This window comes from Cottoperca gobio, chromosome 1 (genome assembly GCF_900634415.1).
Source record: "Cottoperca gobio chromosome 1, fCotGob3.1, whole genome shotgun sequence".
Taxonomy (NCBI): Eukaryota; Metazoa; Chordata; class Actinopteri; order Perciformes; family Bovichtidae; genus Cottoperca; species Cottoperca gobio.
In genome coordinates this window covers 26,115,832-26,141,581 of record NC_041355.1, presented here as the reverse complement: position 1 = coordinate 26,141,581, position 25,750 = coordinate 26,115,832, and the positions used below count along the sequence as shown (strand labels likewise).

The 25,750-nt window shown below is 40.3% G+C and overlaps 1 protein-coding gene across 2 annotated transcripts; it reads right to left on the bottom strand.

The window, feature by feature from the left end:
• Positions 1–1,129: 1,129 nt before the first annotated feature.
• galnt7 (UDP-N-acetyl-alpha-D-galactosamine: polypeptide N-acetylgalactosaminyltransferase 7) lies at positions 1,130–25,378 on the bottom strand. Of its 2 annotated transcripts, none has more exons than XM_029438663.1 (15): positions 24,728–25,378; positions 16,806–16,917; positions 15,769–16,087; positions 12,707–12,873; positions 12,249–12,379; positions 11,989–12,068; positions 10,924–11,106; positions 9,012–9,129; positions 8,793–8,915; positions 8,330–8,445; positions 7,705–7,807; positions 7,509–7,607; positions 5,070–5,198; positions 4,847–4,877; positions 1,130–2,615 (listed from the first exon to the last, which is right to left on the bottom strand). In XM_029438663.1, exons 1-15 carry the CDS (start codon positions 24,848–24,850, stop codon positions 2,509–2,511), a joined length of 1,941 nt encoding a protein of 646 aa, XP_029294523.1. In that variant the 5' UTR covers positions 24,851–25,378; the 3' UTR covers positions 1,130–2,508. The 2 variants fall into 2 exon arrangements, with proteins under 2 accessions (XP_029294523.1, XP_029294606.1); XM_029438746.1 differs by lacking the exon at positions 10,924–11,106 and adding an exon at positions 10,485–10,667.
• Between the last annotated feature and the right edge of the window lie 372 nt (positions 25,379–25,750).

Here is a 25,750-nt window from a genome sequence, read left to right as displayed (position 1 = left end):
CTTGGAATTCATAGTAATCTTACTCATAACTGCTCCTTAGATCATTAGGCTACATTATGTGAGAGACTGCATTTTATACAAGATGTGTACAAAATTGTGGAAATAAGTTGAACTTTTTTTAACGGAAGCCCTAAACTGCCACGGTTTAAACATTTGAGTTCCTCGGTTTGCATAACGGGATAATTTACTTGAGATAACGAAATCTTCTCGAGATAGTGACATTATTTTTTGAGATCACGAAAAAACAATGTTTCATAAATTAAACGTAATATGCCTATATCTCGGAAAACTTTTGTCTTTACTTATTATTCTTACGAAAAACGTATACAAATTATATTGTATACTAACAGTACCAACTGTTATGAAAGGCATTTCCACATTGAATCCACATCGTATGTGGCTGCCTGAAAAAGGGCCCAAAAGAAAAAGTAAAGTGTGCCTCTAATACTGTGCTTCACTTAAAATCAGGTCTTTCCTCAGTTTGCCAGACCTCACTGTCAACAGTACATTGGGACCAGTGTGCCACTTTCATTGCATCACAGACACAATTTCGTTAACTTACATTGTATTGGGTTGGAAGCAAAACTCTCAAAAAGATATTTAAAAACCTGGACAAATAAAACCAAAACTGTCTGCACTGCTCAATACCTTAAACACATTTTAAGAGTTAAGACTTTCTAGGTCAAGCATTATCCCACTCAGCACCATCTCAAGGTGCAGCAACTTATTTTCCTGAATTCAGAACAACAAAGAGAGAACACAGTTTTAGTAGTAAAAATCTGGTCTTTTATTTGCTCAATCACCCATTGTTCATCCCACATTATTAAATTTCTACTATAAGTTAGATATTTACATCATCATTCAAGGCCCTTCACAAAATGCATCCTCATAGTCTTTATAAAGAAATATATTTACATTGTACAAAACATTGCATACATGATCATCCATACACCAAACCCTCTTTCCCTTGCAAAGACAAACCAAAACCCCCACATTTTCTTCATTTGTTATTTTCCCCACCCCAACCGCACATCGTTTATTTTCATTTTCAGACAGTTACTAAGTCACAGACAACTGGTCAGCTACCAAATTACTCTCAAAGACTGTCAGTAAGGCAGGCAGTTCATAATTCCTCAGTCAGTTAGATCACTGTTTATAAAGATGTGCTCTCCTTTAACTTCCTCATAAGCATCTCAGAGTCTGTAGAAGTTGATGAAAATTAATTAAAACCATTGGAAATCAATAGAAGTACATAGCAACAAATCAAATTGAACACAATAAAGACGAGTTGCTTTTATTCATGTTATTGAGCATTTAAAAGCATATTGTAGGTGGGATGGTTTCAGGCATTGCACACCAAATAATGGACCATGAGATGGTTTGGGGGAAACCAACGCAGTATGAAGTTTAATGTGGGGCACACAAGCATTGCTTGCTTTGTTTTCTTCTTCATATTTTTCTTTTTTGTCCTGGTCAGCCTTTTGACACAGTGTGGGGAATTTAATTCTGCTTCTTCGTTAATCAAGTGAAGCCTGTTAGAGTGCCGTGTTAGTTCACATCTGACTGGTATCTCCACCTTTTGTCAGGTTTGGTGTATTTTTACTGACATGGCAAAATTGCCTATTGGCTGTTTAAGAAGCAGATGACAGAACAGGACAGAGCAGAATAATGGTAACAGTTTGTCATCTTCACATGTTGATTGTTTACATACATAAACCACGATTGCTCTATGAAACCAATTTGGCTCACCCAAGGGTTCTTTCTTTGATGTACCCAATAAATGCTCAGATTTAGACATCCTACTCACTATTCCAGCCTGAAAGTTATTTTAATGAGACTTGCAGACAAAAGCATTATGCCAGCCAGCGCATGTATGAACACATGGTCACAACACCTGCTTAAACACACAGTGTGTTTCGATGAATCCTGCCCCAATAAAGGACTCTTTAGTAGGTGAGCTATCAGTTGATTGAAAAGGTATATTGAGAGTATGGTTGTTCAATAGTTGGAACTGATGTTGATTACTTTTATAAATCAATGTAGTGGTTTAGAAAAGACCTGAGAGCCCAAAAGAACAGATAGAGAGACAAAGTGTAAAAACCCCACTATGAAGGACAGAGACAGACATGTTTCCAGTCCAGTGTTTGTCCAACAGTCATTGGAAGGAGCAGTAGCTTCAGCCTCCATACCAACCAGTACCACCACCTGGAGTGTCTATGTGTCTTTATAATGCATGAGCTTATCGAGCAACAGTACCAACCAACAGTTTTGGGTAAAGCTGTTAATAGTCGATACTCGGCATCTTTAAATTGGACCATTTTGACTCAATCCTGTTGGAGGAGCACTGACACTGAGCAGCTCATATCAAAAACATTATTTCTTAAAAAAGGACTGTATCAGCTTGATATATCTGTAAACTTATAGAATGGATGTATTTCTTGGTGTGTGCATCTCCTCGTACAGTCACCATGTTTCTCAGTGGTTTTTCTTGTGCAAGTTGTTTAGTCTTCAGACAGCCACTATGTTGTTCATCTCCCATTTCTGAGTGGTTTTACTGGTGTCACAGTCTGATATGAAGACTTTGTGGAGGAGGTCGGAGCGATCCAGACATTTCCCTGTGAGGAGAACAAAGATGAACATTACTATTAATGTTTGTTACAGGGAGTCGGGAGTCGGAAGCCCCCCCCCACCATATGAATCTCTGGAAATTAATCTCATCCAAATGGGGGTTTGTTCTCCAATATGGATCTGATTAGTGGTAGTCAACTTGAGAACAGCTGAGCTCATGTAATTTAAGGCAAAGTGATATTGATGTTCTTCCTCAAAGTGGAGCTCCGAGGCTTGTTTCAATATTCCACAGCAGCTACCTACATCTGAAACAACATGGGACTAATGACAAATGTGCTCCGTCATTGACCGAGTGTGTACTTTGCAACGGATCTGAACCACAGGTGTCCACCCGGGTGTCATGTTTCCATCGCTGCCAATCGGAGCAGAAGCCAGTAAATACCCGACTAGTGCAGAGTGATTTGTCCTGGGAATCATTGCAGATTGTAACCTGTCCCACTAGAGCAGGGGTTTTCAACTAAAATTCTAAGAGGTCCAGTTAGAGAAAATTTCCGCGAGCAAAGGTCCGGAGCATCATAATGTCTAACTTGCGTTATGAATTAGTGTGAGATATATTGAAGCAGCCTAGTAGCTGTATCAACGTCAAATCTAATAAAGAAAGTTTTATTTAAAAACATTTAGACAATATTTATTGTCACTTAACATTGAACAATACATATATATATATAATACTGTAAATATGTATAGTGTTCTTCTCGGGCTTAATTTAAAAATAAAATTGAGAAAATAAATAAAATGCATCTTAAAATAAAGTGCTTAATTTTAGAAAAATAAAATAAAGTGTAGCAGCAGCTTGAGTTTCCCTTTTTCTTTAACTGTTTCACATCTTGATTTAACTCTCAACCAATGTTAGAATAAACCAGTCTCAACACATTTTAACAATTGAACAGTTTAACCCAGACTAGCACATCCTGGGTTAAACTGTTCTCTGTGGCTGATGATGCTGACAGGTGGCCTATTTGCTTTATTTTGTCACAAATCAAAATCATATTGGGCTCTGAGTGCTTATTTTCTGTGACCTCAGTTCAGACTTGAGTGGGTATGTTTGGTCAAAAACGTTGTGCTTTGTCTCATAGTGGCGTTTCACATCACCACTTTTAATGAGCACCACGATCTGGGTTGAAAGCTCTGTTGACTTTTCTCTTCTTTGAGAGCGCCATGAGTAGTTATTTTTTCTCTCCCTGTCTGCCGCTCACTCGTCTCTTCGTCAGTGTTTCTCTCCCTTTCTCCGTCTTCTCTCCCTGTATCGCTAACTCGTCTTTCCGTCTGTCACGCGCCTCTCGCCTCTCATCTGTCTGTATTCAGAATCGCAATGTTTGCTGGTTGGAATGCACAGATTTGATTGGCTGCGTAGCATCACGTGGGATGGCTTAACTCGCATGTAATTGGTCTGTGAGTTTCCTGAACCGCTAAACCAGTGCCGTAAAAACGAGTGCGGTGATTCGCTAGTTCACTCCTCTCCTTTCCTTTCCTCCCCTCTGTGTGTGTGTGTGTGTGTGTGTGTGTGTGTGTGTGTGTGTGTGTGTGTGTGTGTGTGCGTGCGTGTGTGTGTGTAGGTGTGTGCGAAGCGCCGCCCTCCGTGATACAGAGCGGAGCGAATGTGAATGCGCAAAGCTAAAAAAAATACAATAAAATGCGCCGTTAAAATAGAAGTACCGGTCCGGGTCCGTATAGGTCGGCGTCTGGGTCCGGACTCGGACCGCGGTCCGCCTGTTAGTGACCCCTGCAGGGGGATCGCGAAATTGTTTGTAGATAAAGCAATTTTTAATTTGTTTTGCTTTGCGCATTCCCTCCTCCGCTGTACTTTGCGAAGGTTTCCTTCTGATTTATGACTAGTACAACTTGACACACAGTGCTGAGCATTCAGATGATGGACACTACTTCTATGTGGCATATACTTTGTATCTACCCCTGAACACCCCCTGTTCCCCACCCTCTAAAACGGGGATGGAATGTAAGAGGTGAAAGAGAGTAACTTCACACAGGCTCAGTCGGATCAGAAGGCAGCGTTTTTCTCTACTAAACAAACCAAACCAAAAGTACTACAGTTGACACTACTACAGTGTGACACCATCAAATACTGATAGTTCTCATAGTGTGTCCAGGCTACGGTACAAGACTTTGTAATCTTCCTTGCATTGGTGACATGATGATTGTGAGTGATAACAATACATTAATTACTGTGTATGAAAATGTTAAAGATCATGGAGATATTTACCTGTTGGCACATGAGTGAACTGATGGAGACCCTAGAATGAGAGAGAGAGAGAGAGAGAGCGTGAATTCTTCTTCAGTCCCAGACTTTCTACTTTCTGTCTAGTCTGCCTCATCAGTGTGCTCTAACCCTTTCCTCTGTGCGCACACTGGTGAGTAGAGCGAGGTAAAACACAAACACTGAAGATTTTTGGTTTTGATTAGTAGTGAGTGGGTGTGTGTCTCACCTTGAAGTACCTCCACTCAGTGTTCTGCTTCTGATCGCAGTGTGTGATGATGACCGCTGAATTATCACCTCCTCCAGTCAGGCACTGGTCATACTGCATCAACTGGTTGGCTTCATTGATACGGAACAACTACACAGACACACTTTAACTTTCACTTTGGGTCCATTACTGTGGTAAGTTACTAGTGCTGCACGATCTATGATTTCGACATCGCAGTGTGCACCAGTCACATCGCAGGACGTGCGATGCTGCAAAATTAATTAAAACACGTCATGCTACAACGTTTTTGCTGCTTGATAGTAAAAGGAACATTTGCAAGCTTCTCATTTTCCATGAGCCAGCGTTTCCCATTAATTGCCTACAGTCTAGGTACGCCCACCACATTTTCATAATGATTCCAAAATATTTGTACACTCATACTATACGTCACCCTTTTGGTAACGCTGCTGCTTTTATGATCAAATCAGTCATATCTTGGGACAACGATCTCTGCCCTTCCATTAACGTTACACAACATGAATTCACCCTCAGCTCATAATAAAATCTCTACATAGCTGTCTTCTTTGCAATATGCAGATTTCTTTATAACACTGTGCACAGTAGGGCAGCAGTCAGGCTGTCAGAACAGTTCCTTTGCAATCTAACGTTTACAGTACATCACTGTGGTGATGGTGGCTGTTTGTCAAGGACAATACTTTTTTCTTTCCATTGTGGAATTTTTGAGGGGTTTCACATAGTAAATGAATACACTCACAATTGGATAAACCATACATGTCAACATTGGAATTTAAAAATAAGGGACATTTTCTGGCTGACTTCGCCCATACCTTAACAGCTCTGAGCCGGGCAGCCCCTACCCATATAATGTAAATAAACACATAAGCGAGTTCAGGAATTACATGTTTATTTAAAGTATGTATTACTTGTACAGACATGTTTATAAGATGCATGTATTTTAATTGCATATATGCAATTAAAATAGGGAGTCCCTAGCATCGGCAAGGGACTTGTTGTAAACATAGGTTGCAGACTAGGCCTGCCTCAAGGCTAGCTGAAGGCTACATTATTTTTAACGCAAAGCATTGACATCTTTCCCTCAGCTTTGGTCACTTGGTCTGCTTCCGAAACAGTTCTCGTCACAAATGAAGTCATTGACAGTGTATGTTTTTGTGCCTCTTGGCGTGCTTGTGCTTGGACGATGTTTCATGCTGGCGAACATCGCTTTTTCCAACGTGTGCGATGCTAAAATCTGAATGGCACACTTTACAAAAAGCACGAGTTTGCCCAACTCTGCTTTTATTAAATAAGGGAAGGTCTCCTCTCATTTGGCAGGTACTTGCATAAAGTTTTAACTTGTTTGGCAGGTACAACTGCGTCTCCATCTATCTCCCGTTCACTGTGACTCTCATCCATATGCTTTTGTCTTATTCTGTGTTATTGTTCCTGTTTTCTTCTTCTGGTGTTTACTGGCGGATAACGTTTTTCAGCTAAAGTTAAACATAATACTGTCATCTGCTCTACCGGAGGCCACGTTACACTTTTTCAAAAATTAGGCCTATTTTTCTTTCTGAAAGGTTAAAAATATGGGATAATTATGGGAACATATTTAAACGGGAGGACAGCGGGATAGAAGGAAAAATACGGGATAATCCTGGGAAAAACGGGAGGGTTGACAGGTATGGGATAAACTAACCTGGTCAGCTGTTCTAGAACCCAAAACTCAGGGTTCCCCATCTCGTGGTTAGTCAACTCAGAGTTCAGGGTTGTTAAACCTGCGTTCTGGAACAGACTCTGCCTTTTTTTGTAAAATTTAAAACAAACTAAAACATTCTGTTGTGGGGTTCCTGAATAATTGTCCTATCATTAGGTTAGGATGAGAAATAACTGTGACTCTGATTATTAGTGGTAGACAGCAATGCACACCAATAGTTGGACATCTGGAGAAAATAACCTGTCTGACCAAAACAACCATTACTCCTGTACAAGCATTAGTTTTAAGTGTTAATGTTAAGAAGAAAAATTGCTAAAAGCTGATTAGATTTCTGATGGAGCACGGAAAAGTAAAGACATGGGCAGAAAAAGTACTTCTCTCTGCAGGGTGTTGTTCAGAGAACCACCTACTGCTCAACGTCAGCAAAACCAAGAGCTGTTACAAGAGTAACCAACCAAGAGTTGATTTTAGAAAAAAGGAGGTGACACACACCGGTCTACATCAATGGAGCTGAGGTGGAGCAAGTGAACAGTCTTAAGCTCCTGGGAATCAGCATCACAGAGAACCTGACATGACCATCACACATCTCCTTGAAAAAAGCTCCAAAACGTCTGTACGTCTTTAAGAAACATAAAGCAAAATAACCGAGTGTGTGTGTGTGTGTGTGTGTGTGTGTGTGTGTGTGTGTGTGTGTGTGTGTGTGTGTGTGTGTGTGTGTGTGTGATTACCTGGTTGCCCCCCATCCTGTGGCACGGTCCTATTTCCACATTGCCTCCATTGGTGTGTCCCATACTGTCAATACAGTAACTTGTCTCAAAGCCTCGAATCTAGGTACACATGGACAGGATACACACACACGACATTACACTAAATGGTCAAACAAGTCTGAACATGCTGCGTGCGTGCGCCGGTGTGTGTGCTTACCTCGCCCCATTCTACATTTTTAGGAGGCAGAGGGTAGTGCAGTGGAATGTCATACGCTATTTCCTCCATGAACCACTTGAAGCTCTTGCATCGATGTTCCTCCCTGACAAAAAGTTCAGCCAAAAAACAATTAATTCACAACCAGAAGTTAAAGTTTCACTGTGAGCCAATGTCTTCCTTCCTCTATTCTTGGAATTGGTTATGGAACATGTATTTTCAGCTAATTTTTCAAATGTTAAGAATCTTTAGTATGTAAAGGCTTAAGACATCTTTTTAAATGAATAAATACATTTATATAATGAGTATATGAATTGAAGGCTGCAAATCAATTAAAAAAACACAATTTGACTGTGATGAAGACATAGTGGTGTTGAAGAGTTTGTTTGTTAATTGATTTGCGTGCTCCAGTCCCCTTTTTCTCGGGAAGTTTGCTCTAAATCTGCTGTTGGTGGACTTTTCTTACAGTATGATCTCTAGATGTATGTCAAGGACCACCTGAAGATCAGGGTGTACAGGGTCGTAAATAGTAAATAGATGTTGTCATCAAAAGTAAAACAAAAGAATGAAAGTCTAAAAATCAGAAATAAATACAAAGTATGCATATTTTGTTGTATGTATGTTATACCTGAAGCGTTTGAGCTCACTGATGTCTCCGTAGGCTAGAGTGAGAGTTTCAGGACGACTGGCGTAGAAGTAGTCCTTATAATCATCCCACCACACCTCCACCACACGAACATAGTTCTGTACCACACACACACACACACACACACACACACACACACACACACACACACACACACACACACACACACACACACACACACACACACACACACACACACACACACACACACACACACACACACACACACACACACACGTGTTTTTCTACTGCATCCATTTTGTGGTAGTGGAGATGAGGCTTGGGCACATGCATCCATTTCCAGAATGAGCAAGATTTATAAAACAGAACCATGATTACACACAGCTTTACAAATCTGATAAAAAAAGACTGCATATGCATATCTTTGCATGTACAAGTTTTAGTCCCGAAACTAGACAGAGTTTCAAAGAGTGAGCCACTCTACCTTCAGAGTGGGTGAGGATCCAACATGTGCAGGTGGAGGGTTGCCTTGCCATCCCTGAAGTCTGTAGATATGGCCAACACGAGAGCAGGGTACGAAGAGCAGCTGGCCACCACACTGCCAGATCTACATCAACACACAGACACACAACACACAAACCAAAAAATGATGCGTGTGGCCATTCATCCTCAGTGTGAATGAACTGCTCTTTTCCATGTCTACCTTGTATGATATTTCAAAATTCTCTCCTCCCCATATCTGCAGTCCTGGGTCATACAGACCAAGCTCAAAGAAGAAGTCTCTCTCTATAGCAAAGAGACCACCTGCCATGGCTGGAGACCTACAGGTTTAAAGACAGACACACATCCAGAAACAGACAGATAGACACATGCTCAAACTGTGTAGCTCAACATTATTCTTCACACTAAAGCTTACTCTGTGAAAATCAAATAATCAGGTCATCTATTCTTTTAAGTTTGGTCTGAAAATCACAAATTTAAACAGTTAATTTCTGTCTAAACATTGGCATCTATATTGCCTTTTCTTAATGGTGGAGTATGCAATTCTAATCCAACTTTTTGTCAAATTCAGCTCCTCGCAATCAGTGTTCATAGATAGCCCTGGCTCTGTAAATGGGAAACAAACAAACAAACACAAAACCATTCCAGCTAGGACAGGGGAAAGCGAGAGGAACGGTAAATGTCGCACATGCTAACGTTCTGAAAGGGCACTGATGGGAGGGGGTTTGTTTGGGTATTGAGTTCAAATATCAACAGTAATTGTCTGGAATTGCAGACACCACCTTTAAAGCGCTGATAGTCAGTTACAGTATTAACAACAACAACAACAACAACAACACAGAGAACATAAGATCAGACTGACAGAGAAACCAAGTCAATGCACAATAAGAAATGAGTGGAAGCAAAGTTGAGAAAAAGAGACTGACAATAAGACACGATGAATGAGAACGTGGAAGAAGGTGGGGGTGATGGTGCCCCCGTCTGAACCCGATTCACACCAGAAGTTTCCCTGTAGACCCGACAAAATGTCCCAACACAAACTCTTCCCTCCCTCTGTTTTTAAATTCAAATCCAATAATCTAATTTAAGGCAATGCTGTTATGTTGTCACAGCCCTTTAAAGTCCACAGACAGATTTGCTAAAAACGTCTCACTTTACTGGAAAAACACTTGAAGAGAAGAAGACGTACGAGTGCCAATGCCACTTAATTAAACAAACGGAGCCCACAGATCAGTTAACTCCCAGGAGTAGAAACATGGAGGCACACAGGCAGACAGTGGACAGGACAAGCTCCTCCCCTTCAGAGGAGTTAGATAGTTTTGGTTTAGTTGGTTAGTTGTGATATGCAGACTCAATTATATATTTGATATATAATTATTTTTTCCAAATGTAAATATCTGAAGAGTTGCTAATAAATATTAGCTGATGTACCCATATTCCCTGCACTTAATATTTCTGTTTTTAAGGTTAATTCAGGCAATTGTACTGAGGGGAGTTGGTTTTCTGTATTTTCACCGCTCTGATTAAAGACTAGCATTTCTTCACAAGTTAGTTGAGGTAGTGATAGTCTTAATGTCAGACATATCATTAGCATCTGTTAGCAGATTGTAGTTGGGATGCTACGTTTGTCTTCTGTGTTGACACTGTCCAGATTAGTTTGGAGGATTTTCTGTACCTATATGGCTCAGTCTGAGTTTTTCTCCGTTTTTTTTCTGTGTCTCCCAGAGGAACTCTTTTCCAGAGCAAGCTCCAATCCCAGGCTCCTCTAGCGAAGCCGTCCTCGTCTCCTCCACCCTGGATGTCGATGTTGAACTTCTGGCCGTGGATGGAGTCGATCAGAGGCACCGTACACACCGTTCTGACAGAGTGGGGGTGGGGCCATGCATACAAGACACATGGGGGGAAGAGGTGTAGGGGTAGTGTACATGAAGGAAATAAAAACAGGCAAATACGGACAGAAGTGCCAGTAAAAACACAAAAACAATGGGTGGGGTGACAGAGAACAAGACAGCGCAAGACACAGTGGAGGATAGGACAGGTGGGAGAAAGGGATGGAGATGGAGACACAAACAGAACAGGGATGAGGGTTAGCATGCTGGCTGCCGTGTGTGTACCGGTAAGGCTGGGTGGTATGTTTTCTCTTGTCCTTCTCTCTCTGGCTAAGCGGTACTCTCTTCCAGAGCAGGCTCCAATCCCATGCTCCTCTAGCCAGGCCGTCCTCATCTCCACCCTGCTGGGGCTCCATAGTGTACTCATTACCATCTATATAGTCTATCAGTGGTACTGTACACACTGTCCTACACACACAACACACAAACACACACACACACACACTTCTGTATTGGGCTGGGATGATCAATCTAACACTACACACCATCACCACACTGTTCATAATGTTGCAGAGGTTAAGTTTTACAGCTGAGATATGCGTCCTGAGTCATTACAAAATTGGACAGCACAGTGTTTTAGTTTTGCATTCAGTAGCAGCGCTCCAGGCTAAACAAGTTCTGTGGCTCACACGGGGAACCCACTGTCGAAGTTTGGAGGAGAAAATGCACAGAATTATTCCTGTATGTACTGTACTGCATATACAGTACAATTCGCCTGATCAGGACAGAAAATGAATAATTATGTATTTATATGCGCTGCAGGGTGACCATTTAGTTTAGAATAAAGGAAAGAGCACAGATCTGGACTTCTAGCCCACTTATATTAAGGACACTTCTCCTCCATCTTACTGTACTGTATGTCTATGTTCTTCCATGTATTCTAATATAACTTGCTGAAGAAAAACAGTTGCCCCCGGGGACAAAAGAAAGTTGAAAGAAAGTTATATTGGAGTACAGATAACGACAATAACACTGATGTTGTTATGTGTAAAAGCTGCATGCATATATGATAATATGTATAAAGAAATAATAATAATAATAATAATAATAATAATAATAATAATAATAATAAACAAGAAAGATGTGCTGAAAAGAAAAGTTAGGATTTAATAAACAGACTGCAATTGAGTAATAACCCGGTCTGTAAACGATCTCTGTTGGATAACGGACAGCCCTTTATAAAGTCTAAAGTCATTGACAGCCATCATCACATGTGACTTTCAACAAGTGTATGAGTGTGTGTGTGTGTGTGTGTGTGTGTGTGTGTGTGTGTGTGTGTGTGTGTGTTACCTGTCTTTAGAAATAGGAGCAACAAGTGGAGCATACCAGTTGATTCCAACCTCACAATGAGCATCCAGGTAGATCAGCACCTGGAAAACAAACACTTTGATGTCTGTGTTCCTTTGTGTTTAATGACAATGTCATGGTGTCAGTCTGATCAATGCTAATATACCAGGAATAAGTTGAGGGCAACATTTTGAAGGTTATCCACTGCTAAATATTCACACACTAGTTACAGTAGTTGCGGCAGCACCAAGATCATATGATACCTGTCCTTTTGTGGCCTTCTCAGCTCCTATACTCCTGGCCTGGATCAGTCCTTCTCTCTTCTCATTTCTGAAGAGTTTTACAAGACCATTCCATCGCTTGATGTACTCCTCCAAACGCTCCTTCAGATGGGCTACACAGACACACACACAGACACACACCTTTAGAGGTTTCTTTGGACAGAAGTACTTGTTTGACACCGGACAATATTTGGATTTAATAAAGTGAGTCCAGTTCAACTGTCATCTTTGAACAGTATCAAATTATCTCTGCTCTTCCCACCATTGTACTTGTCCGAAGGTTTCGGACTCACTTTTTTCCCACTGTTCCGAAAAATTATTTCAACCATCCCGAAGTCAATTATTAAATTTTATATTATATTAGAAATTATAATTATAAATTATTAAAAGGTTATCCATCCATCCAACCTGTATACTGTATACGAGGAAAGTAAACCCACCTTTGTTGCTGAAGTCATCTATCATGACTATCTCAGCCAGGTATTTCCTGGGAGTCCTCTTGATGACACTGTGGATGGTTCTCATCAACGTAGACCAGCCTTCATTATGGAAGACTATCACCACACTGGAGGTCATCAGTCTGTCATCATAATCCCAGTACTTACACCTGGAGAGGTGGGACAAAGTGCCAAGTGAAGGTCAGTTACTTCATTTAATTGTTTTCTACTGCCTCATATGTATACTTCTATATCTATCTATAGGTTTTATCGTGAACAAATAAAAAGTAAGCCTTAAGAAGAAAGAAGAAGAGAAGAAGAAGAAGGAAAAATAATAATAATAATAATAATAATAATAATATAATAATAATATAATAAGAAGAGGAAGAAAGAAGAAGGAAGAAGAAAAAGAAAAAAAAGAAAAAAAGAAGAAAGAAGAAAAAAAGAAGGAAGAAAGAAAGAAGAAGAAGAAGAAGAAGAAGGAAGAAGAAAGAGAGGAAGAAAGAAGAAGAAGTAATAATAATAATAATAATAATAAATAATAAGAAGAAGAATAATAAGAAGAAGAAGAAGAAGAAAATAATAATAATAACTAGCCTCACAGAGCCCTACTCAAGAATCATCAACAAGACAAGCAATACAGCCGAAACGAAGAAAGACTCCATAGAAGAAACGAAGAACGAAGAAGAAAGAAAAAGAAAAAGGAAAAGAAAGAAGAAAAAGAAAGAAGAAGAAAAAGAAAGAAGAAGAAGAAAGAAGAAGAAGAAGAAAGAAGAACGAGGAAGAACGAGGAAGAAGGAAGAAGACAGATGAAGAAAGATGAAGGAAGAAGAAAAAGAAAGAAGAAGAAAGAAAACGGAAGGAGAAGAAAGGAGAAGAAAGGAGAAGAAGAGAAAGAAGGAAGAAGAAGAAGGAAGAAAGAAGAAGGAAGAAGAAAAAGAAAGAAGAAGAAGAAGAAGGAAGAAGAAGAAAAAGAAGAAGAAAAAAGAGGAAGAAAGAAGAAGGAAAAAGAAGTAACAAGAAGAAGGAAGAAAGAAGGAAGAAGAAAAAGAAGAAGAAGAAGACAGATGAAGAAAGAAGAAGAAGAAGACAGATGAAGAAAGAAGAAGAAGAAGACAGATGAAGAAAGAAGAAGAAGGAAGAAGAAAGAAGGAAGAAGACAGATGAAGAAAGAAGAAGAAGAAAAAAGAAGAAAGAAGAGGAAGAAAGAAGAGGGAAGAAGAAGTAATAAGAAGAAGAAGGAAGAAAGAAGGAAGAAGAAAAAGAAAGAAGAAGAAGAAAGAAGAAGAAGAAAGAAGGAAGAAGAAGACAGATGAAGAAAGAAGAAGAAGAAGAAAAAGAAGAAAGAAAAGGAAGAAAGAAGAAGGAAGAAGAAGTAATAAGAAAAAGGAAGAAGAAAAAGAAAGAAGGAAGAAAGAAGGAAGAAAGAAGAAGAAGAAAGAAAAAGAAAGAAGAAAAAGAAAGAAGGAAGAAAGAAGAAGAAGAAGAAGAAAGAAGAAGACAGATGAAGAAAGAAGAAAAAAGAAGAAGAAAGAAGAAGGTAGAAGAAGTAATAAGAAGAAGAAGGAAGAAAGAAGAAGGAAGGAAGAAGAAGAAGAAGGAAGAAGTAGGAAGAAGAAGAAGAACGAAGAAGAAGATGGAAGAAAGAAGGAAGAAAGAAGAAGAAGAAGAAAGAAGAAAGAAGAAGGAAGAAGAAGGAAGAAGAAGAAAGAAGAAGAAGGAAGAAGAAGAAGAAGAAGAAGAAGAAGAAGGAAGAAGAAGAAAGAAGGAAGGAGGAAGGAAGAAGAAGGAAGAAGGAAGAAGGAAAGAAAAAGAAGAAGAAGGAAGAAAGAGGGAAAAGGAAGGAAGAAAGAAGAAGAAGAAGAAGAAGAAGTAGGAAGAAGAAGAAGACAGATGAAGAAAGAAGAAGAAGAAGAAGAACGAAGAAGAAGAGGGAAGAAAGAAGAAAGAAAGAAGAAGAAGGAAGAAGAAGAAAGAAGAAGAAGGAAGGAAAAAGAAGGAAGAAGGAAGAAGGAAAGAAAAAGAAGAAAGAAGGAGGAAGAAGAAGAAGTAATAAGAAGAAGAAGGAAGAAAGAGGGAAAAGGAAGGAAGAAAGAAGAAGAAGAAGAAGAAGAAGAAGAAGGAAGAAGAAGAAGACAGATGAAGAAAGAAGAAGAAGAAGAAGAAGAAGAAGAAGAAGAACGAAGAAGAAGAGGGAAGAAAGAAGAAGGAAGAAGAAGAAAGAAGAATAAAGAAGAAGGAAGAAGCTTCGTCGATCTCATTTATGCTTCTCAGCTTTTCCGTTTACATTTTCTGTTGCTACTTTTCATGAATGTAGCTAGATATTAAGCTAGGAAGGAAGAAGATGTCCTCATTCTCACTGTTTCTCCAACTGGCGGATGCAGGTGTCAACAACAGACCTACATATTTGAATCACTAAACAAATTGGAGAACTTTGGAATGCCTGATAATACATTGAGTGGTAACTGACACACAGTCACTATCTGCCCTAAAAAGCTTTCAGTACACTCACTTCTACACACTGTTCATGATAAGATAAAAGAGCAATAAAACTTGCACCAACAACTTTGTAAGGTGTCTCACTTGTGAATGTCAATATTCTCTCTCTCTCTCTCTCTCTCTCTCTCTCTCTCTCTCTCTCTCTCTCTCTCTCTCTCTCTCTCTCTCTCTCTCTCTCTCTCTCTCTCTCTCTCTCTCTCTCTCTCTCTCTCTCTCTCTCTCTCTCTCTCAGGGCGCTGTTAGTCCACTATATCTCTACTTAGCAAATAGTTGTTTGCTGCTATATGTTTAGAACCTTTAACATTGCGAGATAGGGCATTTGGCCTTGACGGAGTTCTGCGCTCTCCGAGTACCCTTATAGATAATTTTTTATGTTTGCTTTCATTTCATTTTTAAAACTTAGAATGTGTTTGCAATATTTTATGTATTTCCTGATTTGTGAGAGATGCTTAAACAGTTCCTACCAGACACAGTGAATGTAGTGATGTGTAGTGGTAAATGAATACAGACAATCCATAACAAAGTGCGTAAATAAGGTGGCAGTCAGTATGAACAGCAGTACTCACTCTTCATGGCGTATATCACTGATGGTTCTGTCCAGTGAGATCATGTCACTAGCTACCATGTTGAAGCCAAACTCTTTGATGGAAGCCTGGACGGCATCTTTGTACTCTGGACCCAAGACAAAAGGCTTGGCTCCCTCTCCAGGACCGCCAGGGACCCCCGGAGGCTCAGGTTCCTTGGGCTCAAAGTTTCCCAGGATACCTTTCTTCAGGACGGGGCTGGTGTAGGCTTGTGTGTGGGGTCTGAATGTCACATACTGCTGCTGGATCACCTGCTTCTGGTTGAGCTGCTGGTCTGGTTTCTGGGGATGGTTGTCCCCTCCTGAAGACAACAACCAGAAACCAAAAGATGACACAATACCACAACATACAAGCGCTAATAAAACTGTACCTTATGTCTTTAATTGCTATAAAACTAATTGTGTTTTATCCACAGTGAGATGTACCGCTGAGATTTTAATACAGGGTTTCTGAAGGACTTTTCAAGACCTGAAGATAACCTGTAATAGTGCTTTTGGAATGTTTTGGGGACTCATTACAGATCTTGCCTTGATCCAAATCCCTGTTTGTTAACTTGTTTGCATCATTATCAGCTACTAGGGCTTTATGCTAGAATTACATGTTTTGATAGTTTTATCAGTTGAAAATACAGAGAGCATGGAGAATATTTGGGGATTTTTGACACTGTCTCACAGAGTTGCATTCATATAATGAAACATGGAGGGAAATTTTAACTATTAAAATGTATAAAGTAATCAGAGCTGTAGAGATCTTAAACTTATTAGAAACACAAATGAAACCCTTTTTTATTAAATTGAACAGCTTTCAGACCCACTCTTGGTTCTGTGTTTACTAGTCTGCATTTACTCTCTGATCTGTTTTACAAGTGTGCAATAGCCTTGTAAACCTTCAAAGACTCCTTGCTGGCTCCTTCCTTCACACACATAAAATCTGTATCAGGACCTGGAAGATAGCAGGTCACCTTTACACCTGTACCTGGGTTTGTTTAAGGGATGTTTAAAAATAGAACTGTGTCTCACCATGTTTGAGTCTGATGGAGTTAAGGTCGACCTCCACGCCTTCCACATGAGGCCAGGGCATCACGGGTTTAAACTGATCCGCTAGGTCTCCTTTGGGCAGCACAGAGTCAGCCTTTATGAAAGGATACGACAGAGGATATAATACATTACACAGATGCACATTATTAACATTACACCAGAGAATATTACCTGAAAAATAACAAAACAACAAAGATTAATTATGGCTAAGGATCAACTTTATGTCTCGTAACAGTGAGCAGGATACAACACATTTGGGTCAGCACAAAACAGCTACGTGTATCATTTGGGAAGATTAATTAATAAGCTAAAATTAAAGATAAAATCTAAAACCCTACACATTGATGCCGTTTTATCTTCATAGGACCATTTTGTGGCATACCATGATCGATTCCTATAGACTGAAAATGCCTTTATATGCCTTTTATGTCTCAAAGGATTCATAAAACAGAATTAAGGAGGGACAGAACTGCTGTTTCAGATCTTGGGAAGACAAGGTGGACAAAGCAGAAAACAAGCCACCAAGCCTCAAAAACATTTGATCTGTTTTAGGGTTCCAAATTAGAACCGGTTCCAAAATTCAGATTCCAAAGGAACCGTTAAGAAACTAAAATGAGTTTTTTCTGCTCATCGGTTCATAAAGCATCGGTTTTACAGTCTTAAATAGACCAATACAGCTTGTTTATCAAAACAAGTGACAGACAGACCCCCTGACATTTATTTTTTTACAACATCCTTCGAGGGCCATATTAATTATTGAACTCATAACCTCTGCAAAAGTGTTTTAAGACGCAGCCCATTCATTTCACTTTTCTTATATGCTGTGCAAAAAAGCTACTTTTTTTAATCCATGTATCTTTCTGTTTTATCAGAAATCAATCCTTTATTAGTCCCACAATGGGGAAATGTATCTTGTCACAGCAAAATAAAATATGGAGTAAAAAGGCAGTACACAATAAATAAATAGAATAATAAATAATATAAGTACCAAGAGGTTGATAGGAAATAAAGTGAATATTGCATATGGCAGTGATAATTGCACAAATTATAAAAAGTATTTTTAAACAAAAGTGCGACATTCCGCATCCACCTTTCTCTTTTTTACACTTACCATGCTGCGCCTGCTGATGTCAATGACAGTCTCGTTTAATATTGAAGACATGACCACGTGATGGCCCGTTCCACTTGTGTTGTGTTCAAGGACCCTGACCGTGGCCAGGAAAAACAGTCAATCGCCCATCTATTGCTGTCTAGATTTTTTTTTTTTGCGTGTGTTTATGAATTAACTCGAGGGCCGGATCAAATGGTCTCGCGGGCCGTATATGGCCCGGAGGCCGGAGATTCCCCACCCTTGAAGTAGAGTATCCCTGCTGTATATACGTGTGTGTGTGTATGCGTGTGCGCTCAGCTGAGAAGTTGTGTCCTGCCGAGTAAAGAGCTGAGAGTCGAGTCCTCATCAGTGTTTGACAAATATGAATACAATAATTTATTACAAAACACAGTAAAAATTGGATTAATAGGCAGGGGACATCCTCAGTGTTACGTCAATATATTAATAACAAATAATAAATCAGGTCTAATGATTCCTAATTACAAAAACTCTGTTCAGTCTATTTACAATCTGTGGGGGCTAAAACAAGCAAGAAGCCTAATTCTCCTTTACAATTCACTACACGTTTAAAATTGCAATCTCATGCTATAATTAAAATTGGTGTAAATGATGGAATAGTGGCATTAGGGGCGCATGTCCACAAAGCAAGAAAATCAAATATGATAGTTTTGACCAAATACGTCAATATTTGTATGATATTGTAGAGTTGTGCTTTCTCAAAATATTTAGTATATTTAGTATTGTGAATGAATGACTAAGTGGATAAAGGGAAATAATATAATAGCTAGAAAAGTGTGGTATGTTCTGAAGATTACATCACTTTACTGTAATGCAGCCTTTAAAGCCAAGAAAAAGCTAAACTTCGGCCATATAACGATATCAAAAATCGAATCTCTAGTCTCATATCACAACATCGATAAAAATCAATACACATAAGCCTATGTGCTTACTTTCAGTCGACAAATAATATTTTTGTAAATGATATGATATATTCATTACAAAATGTATAATGTGGAGAAGACAGGGGCAGCTTGTTGGCACCCATGTAACCCACAACTGTATCTCCAGATCAGTACATAGATTGGGTAGAGATAACAATCTATTTTATTCTTGCAAAGAGTGTTATTTTTTTATTTTGGTATTACAATGTATGAGACTGGTGCATCTAGCTACATGATGTTTACGGGGCATTCCGTAAGAAATCCATCCCTTACTGACCTCACTCCTTTCGATTGAACAAAATCTTTCCTACATGTTAATGAGAGAGTGCTAGAACGTCCATTAACCAGAAGAACCAACCATTCAGGACACAGGGGCCCTCAAAGTATTATATAGGACGACCACCTCTCCGAAAGACACGGATATCTTCTTCAAAAATAAACATTATTCACAATCTTAATACGCATGTTCCTAAATAAATATGCAAATTTGGTGTTTTTTGCTTAATTTGCAACCAAGATGTTGCCGGGTGGAAACTTCTTTACATCTCCTGAATATTTCATGGTGCGCCCTTATGTCAGTGGTCATGTGAAAGTGTGAAGATCTTTACTTTGTATTTTGAATCCACTGGCTGATGATGCTTTGTTCATCTCATTTGGAATCAGACAGTATATGTGCCTGTTGCTGTGCATGGCTCAACTGATGTGAGCACATCTCCCAAATCAACCATGAGGGGATCAGGATGTCTTGGGAGAGAAAATTATGTGCAAGGTTCCTTTGGGTGAAAAAAGTTAATTTCAGAATGCCCCATAACAATTACTGCAGTCGAGAGTATAATGTTTCCCTCTGAATTGTACTCAAGTAGAGATATGAAGAAGCAGTGGAAGAAACAGGCAGACATGCTGTCTGAGTCCAAATGAGATGAACAACATTTTTACTGACTTGGACTTCTTTATTGTGCAATATCCTTTTTAATTTTCCTTTTTTCAGTCCTGTAATGATACACAAATGTCAAAACTGAAGTAATATTTGAGGTAAAACATAAAATCATATGCAACATTAAGGACACATGTGTTAGACTGACCTCCCTACCATACTCAGAAGTATGTTGTTGCTCAACCGATAAAGGGCACAACACTGAAAAACCCTGCAACATATTAACCGGCGTACTCCCGGCGAAGCAGCCTCCCGCCGTCAGTAAGGACGAGGTGAGGGTGCGAGATGATTTCTCATTTCTGGCACTTTGCATTAAATCAAAACAAACTATGAAAACATGCAGGGATCATGGATGTGATGTTGACCCTGAGTCTGCAGAGTCAGACAGCTGTACTTTTCTTTGTACAGAGGGCAGACTGCAGCTACACTGACTCACTATCACCTTCTAGAGGAACAAGTGGTATTACAGACTGGACGCAGCGCAGCTAGCTGTTAGCATGCTAACTTCAGTAGATATCTCTGCAACACAACACAGAGACGTCTTTTACATAACGTCAACACTGTTACCTCTTCACTTCTGTTGATGTTAGTTCATTGTTTTAATGTTTTAAGTTTAAATTCTGGCAGATCTTACATATTGAACCTTTAAGGATATATAAAAGAAATTGAAACAAGTCGTTGCACGAGTCGTTGCCCTGGGCATTTTATATTTGTTTTAATCACGTATAGGCTACCATAGCTCAGACTCGTGACAGCAACGTTTTTTTTTGTCATCCAGCCAGTCATGTCTTTCTCAAAACCTGCCGTGAAGAGAAAGGTTGGTGACGAGCACAGACAATTTCAGGAAAAGTGGGAGACGGAATATTTTTTTGTTGAGTACAGGGGCACCCCGACGTGTCTTATATGCACAGAGAAAGTTGCGGTGCACAATGAATACAACATCTGACGTCATTACTCAACTAGACATGCTGAGGAGTATGCAAAATGCCAGGGAGATGAGAGAGAGGACCGGGTCGCCAATCTTAAAACATGTCTACTGAGGCAACAAGATCTTTTCAAAAAGCAAGCAAAGAGAGTGATGCGGCAGTCGAAGCTAGCTACGTGGTTAGTGAGATGATTGCTAAGGCGGGAAAGCCATTCAAAGACGACGAGTTCATCAAAAAATGCATGTTACAGGCTATAAGTATAGTCTGTCCGGAAAAGAAGGGTCAGTTATGCAACATCAGCCTTTCAGCAAACACAGTGGCAGAGCGCATGTCTGACCTGTCGGGTAACATATACGATCAACTGTGTGAGAAAGACAAACATTTCCGTGCATACTCAGTCGCTCTTGATGAGAGCACAGCTATCACTGACACTGCGCAGCTCGCAATGTATGTCCGCGGTGTTGACGACAATTTTGAAGTGATGGAGGAGTTGCTCACAGTGATTCCAATGCATGGCCAGACATTGTGGATGTCGGTTTACCATGGAAGAGGTTTGCTGGAATAACAACCGACGGAGCGCCATCGATGACAGGGAGGAGAAATGGACTGGTGGGAGATGAGAGTGTGGAGGAGGCCATTGCTCTGCACTGCATTATCCATCAGAAGGCCCTTTGCAGCAAATGCCTGAAGTTTGACAATGTGATGTCTGTTGTTGTGAAATGCATCAACCACATCAGATCCAGGGGCTTAAAGCACCGCCAGTTCCGCGCCTTTTTGGAGGAAATAGAGTCAGCATATGAGGATGTGCTCTACTTCACCGAGGTACGTTGGCTCAGCAGGGGAAACGTCTTGAAGAGGTTCTTTGAGTTGAGAGCAGAAGTGAAAGCCTTCATGGAGAAGGATGGGATGGCTGTTCCTGTGCTAAGAGATCCAAATGGCTCATGGACTTAGCTTTTCTTGTTGACATCACACAGGAACTGAATGTACTGAACAAGAAATTACAAGGCCAGGGGCAACTTGTCAGTGCTGCCTATGACAACGTCAGAGCATTCTCCACAAAACTTGTGTTATGGAAAGCCCAGCTCTCTCAGACAAACCTCTGCCATTTCCCAGCATGCAAAGGCACTCATGGATGTGGGCACACCATTCAGTGGTGAGAAGTATGCTGATGCCATTGTAAAGCTACAGGAGGAATTTGATCCCAGGTTTGCAGACTTCAAGACACACAGAGCCAATTTTCTAATTTTTGCTGACCCCTTCTCCTTCGATGTGCAAGATGCCCCTCCTGTGCTTCAAATGGAGCTCATTGACCTGCAGTGCAATTCTGAACTCAAAACCAAGTTCAGGGAGGTGAGTGGAAAAGCAGACAAGCTAGGACAATTTTTGAGAGAATTGCTCCCCCACCTTCCCTGAGCTTTCCAGGATGTTCAAGCGGACCATGTGCCTTTTTGGGAGCACATATATGTGTGAAAAGCTCTTCTCCACCATGAACTTTAATAAATCAAAGTACAGGTCCAAACGTACTGATGAACATCTTCAAGCCATACTGAGGTTCTCAATTGCTTCCTCCCGCAAGCCAAATGTGGCTCAGCTGTGTAAGAGGAAGCGCTGCCAGGTCTCTGGCAGCAAGGAGTAGGTTAGAGAAGCCTATGTTCTGAAGAACTGTTCATGTTCTGAACTGTTATTACTAAAGATTGAGAAGATTGGATCAGTTTGTAATAATGGAAACCCTTTTTTGTGGAATATTTGATGCGGCCCAGCCTCACCCAGACTGTTCCTCCAGCGGCCCCCAGGTAAATTGAGTTTGAGACCCCTGACTTAACCAATAAAAAAACACTCACGGACCACCCAACTCCCCAAATATCCAGAAACAATAGGCCTGCTTACCACTCCAACAATATATTACAACTGACAGCCTAATGATGAGCTTTATGTGACCTTCTCTATGTCGCTCGTTTACACATTAAATCAACAAATACAAATACAACTTCGGATTCTACAAGCATTTTGTTCATTTACAAATTTAAACGGTGAATGCTGATTTTACACATCATTATGAAACGTAGACAACATTTATTACCGAGGTTATGTCCGTCCAGAGCCGCAACTTACCCACAGCAAGATCGTTTGCTACTGAGAGATACGCAAAATACAAACTGTGAGGGCACCTTCGTCATGTGTTTCTTAAATTCATCACGTATTCTCTCAAAAGAATCCTGAAGGTTTCCCAATATAATCCTTGTGTTTACTCTCAAAACGACTTGTAGCCCAAAACACAGAGTGGATTGGGATCCTCTTCATCTCCAGTCCAAAAAATTCAAATTGGATGTAGTCGCTGTGATATTTTCTCTTCACTTTAGCGCTTCAGCCAGGTGGTGGTTGGACGGCGAACCGCTCTCCCGGGACTCAGTAACGCACACAAAACCACTTGTTGTCGCTGCGGCTGAAACACTTGTAGCTGCTGAATCACCTGCATCAGGATGATGCACCTTCACTATCGCGTCACATTTTTCATTTAATTTTCTTTTAACTGACCCTGTCTTGACCGTGCAAATCATTTATGACATAAGATCATAAAACGAACCTACATAGCTACGCTACATCTATGCTACACTCTAGTCTATACTAGTCATTTTTAAACAGTTTGAGAAACACTTTAAACTTATAATATATTCAATTCAAATGTGACATTTTACCAATATACTCACGGACCACTCTTTGAGAAAGACTGCTCTAAGTTAATGTAGGATTGAAGTGATTCATTTCTGACAGAATGCCCCTTACTCGTTTCTTGAGTACAGATGATAAAGTCTAATAAATATTGTGAGATGTATAACATATAGCTTGTGTCCCTAAACGCACAGGTGGCATCTTAACTGTGAAAACGGGATCATATTACTCCTGTATTAGCTGCTCTGCACTGGCTCCCGGTAAAATACAGAATAGAATTCAAAATCCTTCTCCTGACTTACAAAGCCATTAAGGACAACCATGGTCAGGCTCCAGCATATCTTAAAGATCTCATAGTACCTTATAAACCAACTAGAGCATTACGCTCCCAGACTGCGGGGTTACTTGTAGTTCCTAGAGTCTCTAAGAGTACAATGGGAGCCAGAGCCTTCAGCTATCAAGCTCCTCTCCAGTGGAACCAGCTTCCAGTTTGTGTTCGGGAGGCAGACACACTCTCCACATTTAAGAGTAGGCTAAAGACTTTCCTTTTTGATAAAGCTTATAGTTAGGGCTGGCTCAGGCTTGCCTTGGATCATCCCCTAGTTATGCTGCTATAGACTTAGACTGCCGGGGGACACCTCCCTGCTCTTCCTCTCTCCTCCTTCTCTTCCTCTCCCTCTCTTCCTCTCTCTTCTTCTCCCTCTCTATCTGTATGCATTTATGTAAATGTATGTCTTTATCAAATACAAGAGACAATATTATTTGACCTGATAAGAAAAGTTATATCACGTTCAAAAATGTGCCCTTCCGGACTGTTTCTAGTCGAAATAGCAGAACTTTTAGCAAAGCCAGAACTGAATTCATTAGCACTAACTTCAAGACAGGTCCGCCTTAGCGACGTATTCATGGTGACATATGCGGATATGTATCCTGGAATTAACTTGTGTGATTACCATGTGAATAGAGCTGGTAGTATTTATCAAGGGAGGATGCAGCTGTAACGTTAAATCAAATGTGTCAGATCACTACATAATTATCGACACAGCTAGCGTTAGTAGCTAGCAAGAACAAATCTCCATGACAACCAATGTAAATTATTAGAGCTAGCCAAACATCGGAATGAAATAGTGTTCTCTGTACTATTGAAGACACACAATCTTCTTTACGAGATATGTCATTGTCTGTCATCATCCTTGTAAAAAATATTGTATAGCTACGCTACACTTTGACGTGTTGGGTGGAGTTATGCTAGCACTGATAACAGTTACGTGCAGTTCCCTCTTGGACACTTAAGGTTAACTGGATTGCTGTTGTCAACTCACCCGTTTTCCAAAAGGGTTTTCATCGTTGGTTATTGGCGACAGCGAAGACCAGAGAACCACCAAACCAAGAAAAGTCCCAATAACAAGCAAACTCCGTAGAATAAATCCTACTTTCAGCCTCATCTTGGAAGCTCTTCCTGAGTAGCCAGGCTGCCAACAGCTAAACTAGATTAGCTGCGACTGCTCCTAGCAAGGGCTAACCGGCAGGCAGGATAGGCAAGGCAGCTAACAACTAGCGTTAGTTCGCTGCTGATGTTGCAAGTTTGAACAACAAGGCTACTATTTTGACGACAGGTGGCGGGACGACCGTGACTTTCGCTAAAATGATCATTTGTATTCCTCCAGGCTGATGAAAACTGCTTTTCTTCTGTTGGTAACCCTGTCTCCTTCTTGACAGTTCTCTCTGACCTGCTACTGCTGACACTGACACTGACACTGCTACAGCTACAACGGAGCAGCCCACCGCAGTTCAGTCCTGCCCAGCCGAAGCACACGCCTGTAGCGGCATTGAATGACGTTAGCTCACCTCACACAAGCAAGAATGTTGCCTGATATATGAATAACATTTTAGTATATTTCTTTAACATCCATATAGTCAAATGTTGTTCCTCTGTGTCTGGCTCGCACATGGAAGCAGGTTTAACTGGTGTGGGACGAGAAACGAGAGGGCTTTCTGGTTTTTCAAACTACATTTGTTAGGTGACGTGCGGTTCAATTATTATAAGGGCTGTGGCTCATTGTTGTAAGGCCCACGTCATATGTTGTTGCAGAGATAACAACTCTTTAGTGATTACCATAGAAGGAAGGAAGGAATGAGCAAAAGGGAAATGACCATTTGAATATACAGACACATTAAATTATATTATTAAAACAAAATATTATAATAATTATTCTGCAGACCGCATAGTGAGAGTTGGATCACAGTGTGTAGCCTACGGGTAATTTTAGAGCACCATCGGACCTCAACATTTGACCTCTCAGACGTCATAAGATGTCACTATTCCTTATAGTAAAGGCATCAGG

Excerpts from the sequence above, each read along its gene's own strand:
- galnt7 (XM_029438663.1), bottom strand. The coding sequence starts at position 24,850 with ATGAGGCTGAAAGTAGGATTTATTCTACGGAGTTTGCTTGTTATTGGG. Across the intron at positions 16,918-24,727 it reads AAAACCCTTTTGGAAAACGG|GCTGACTCTGTGCTGCCCAA; the intron begins GTGAGTTGACAA and ends CCTTTCATAAAG. Across the intron at positions 7,808-8,329 it reads AGTGAGCTCAAACGCTTCAG|GGAGGAACATCGATGCAAGA; the intron begins GTATAACATACA and ends ACTTTTTGTCAG.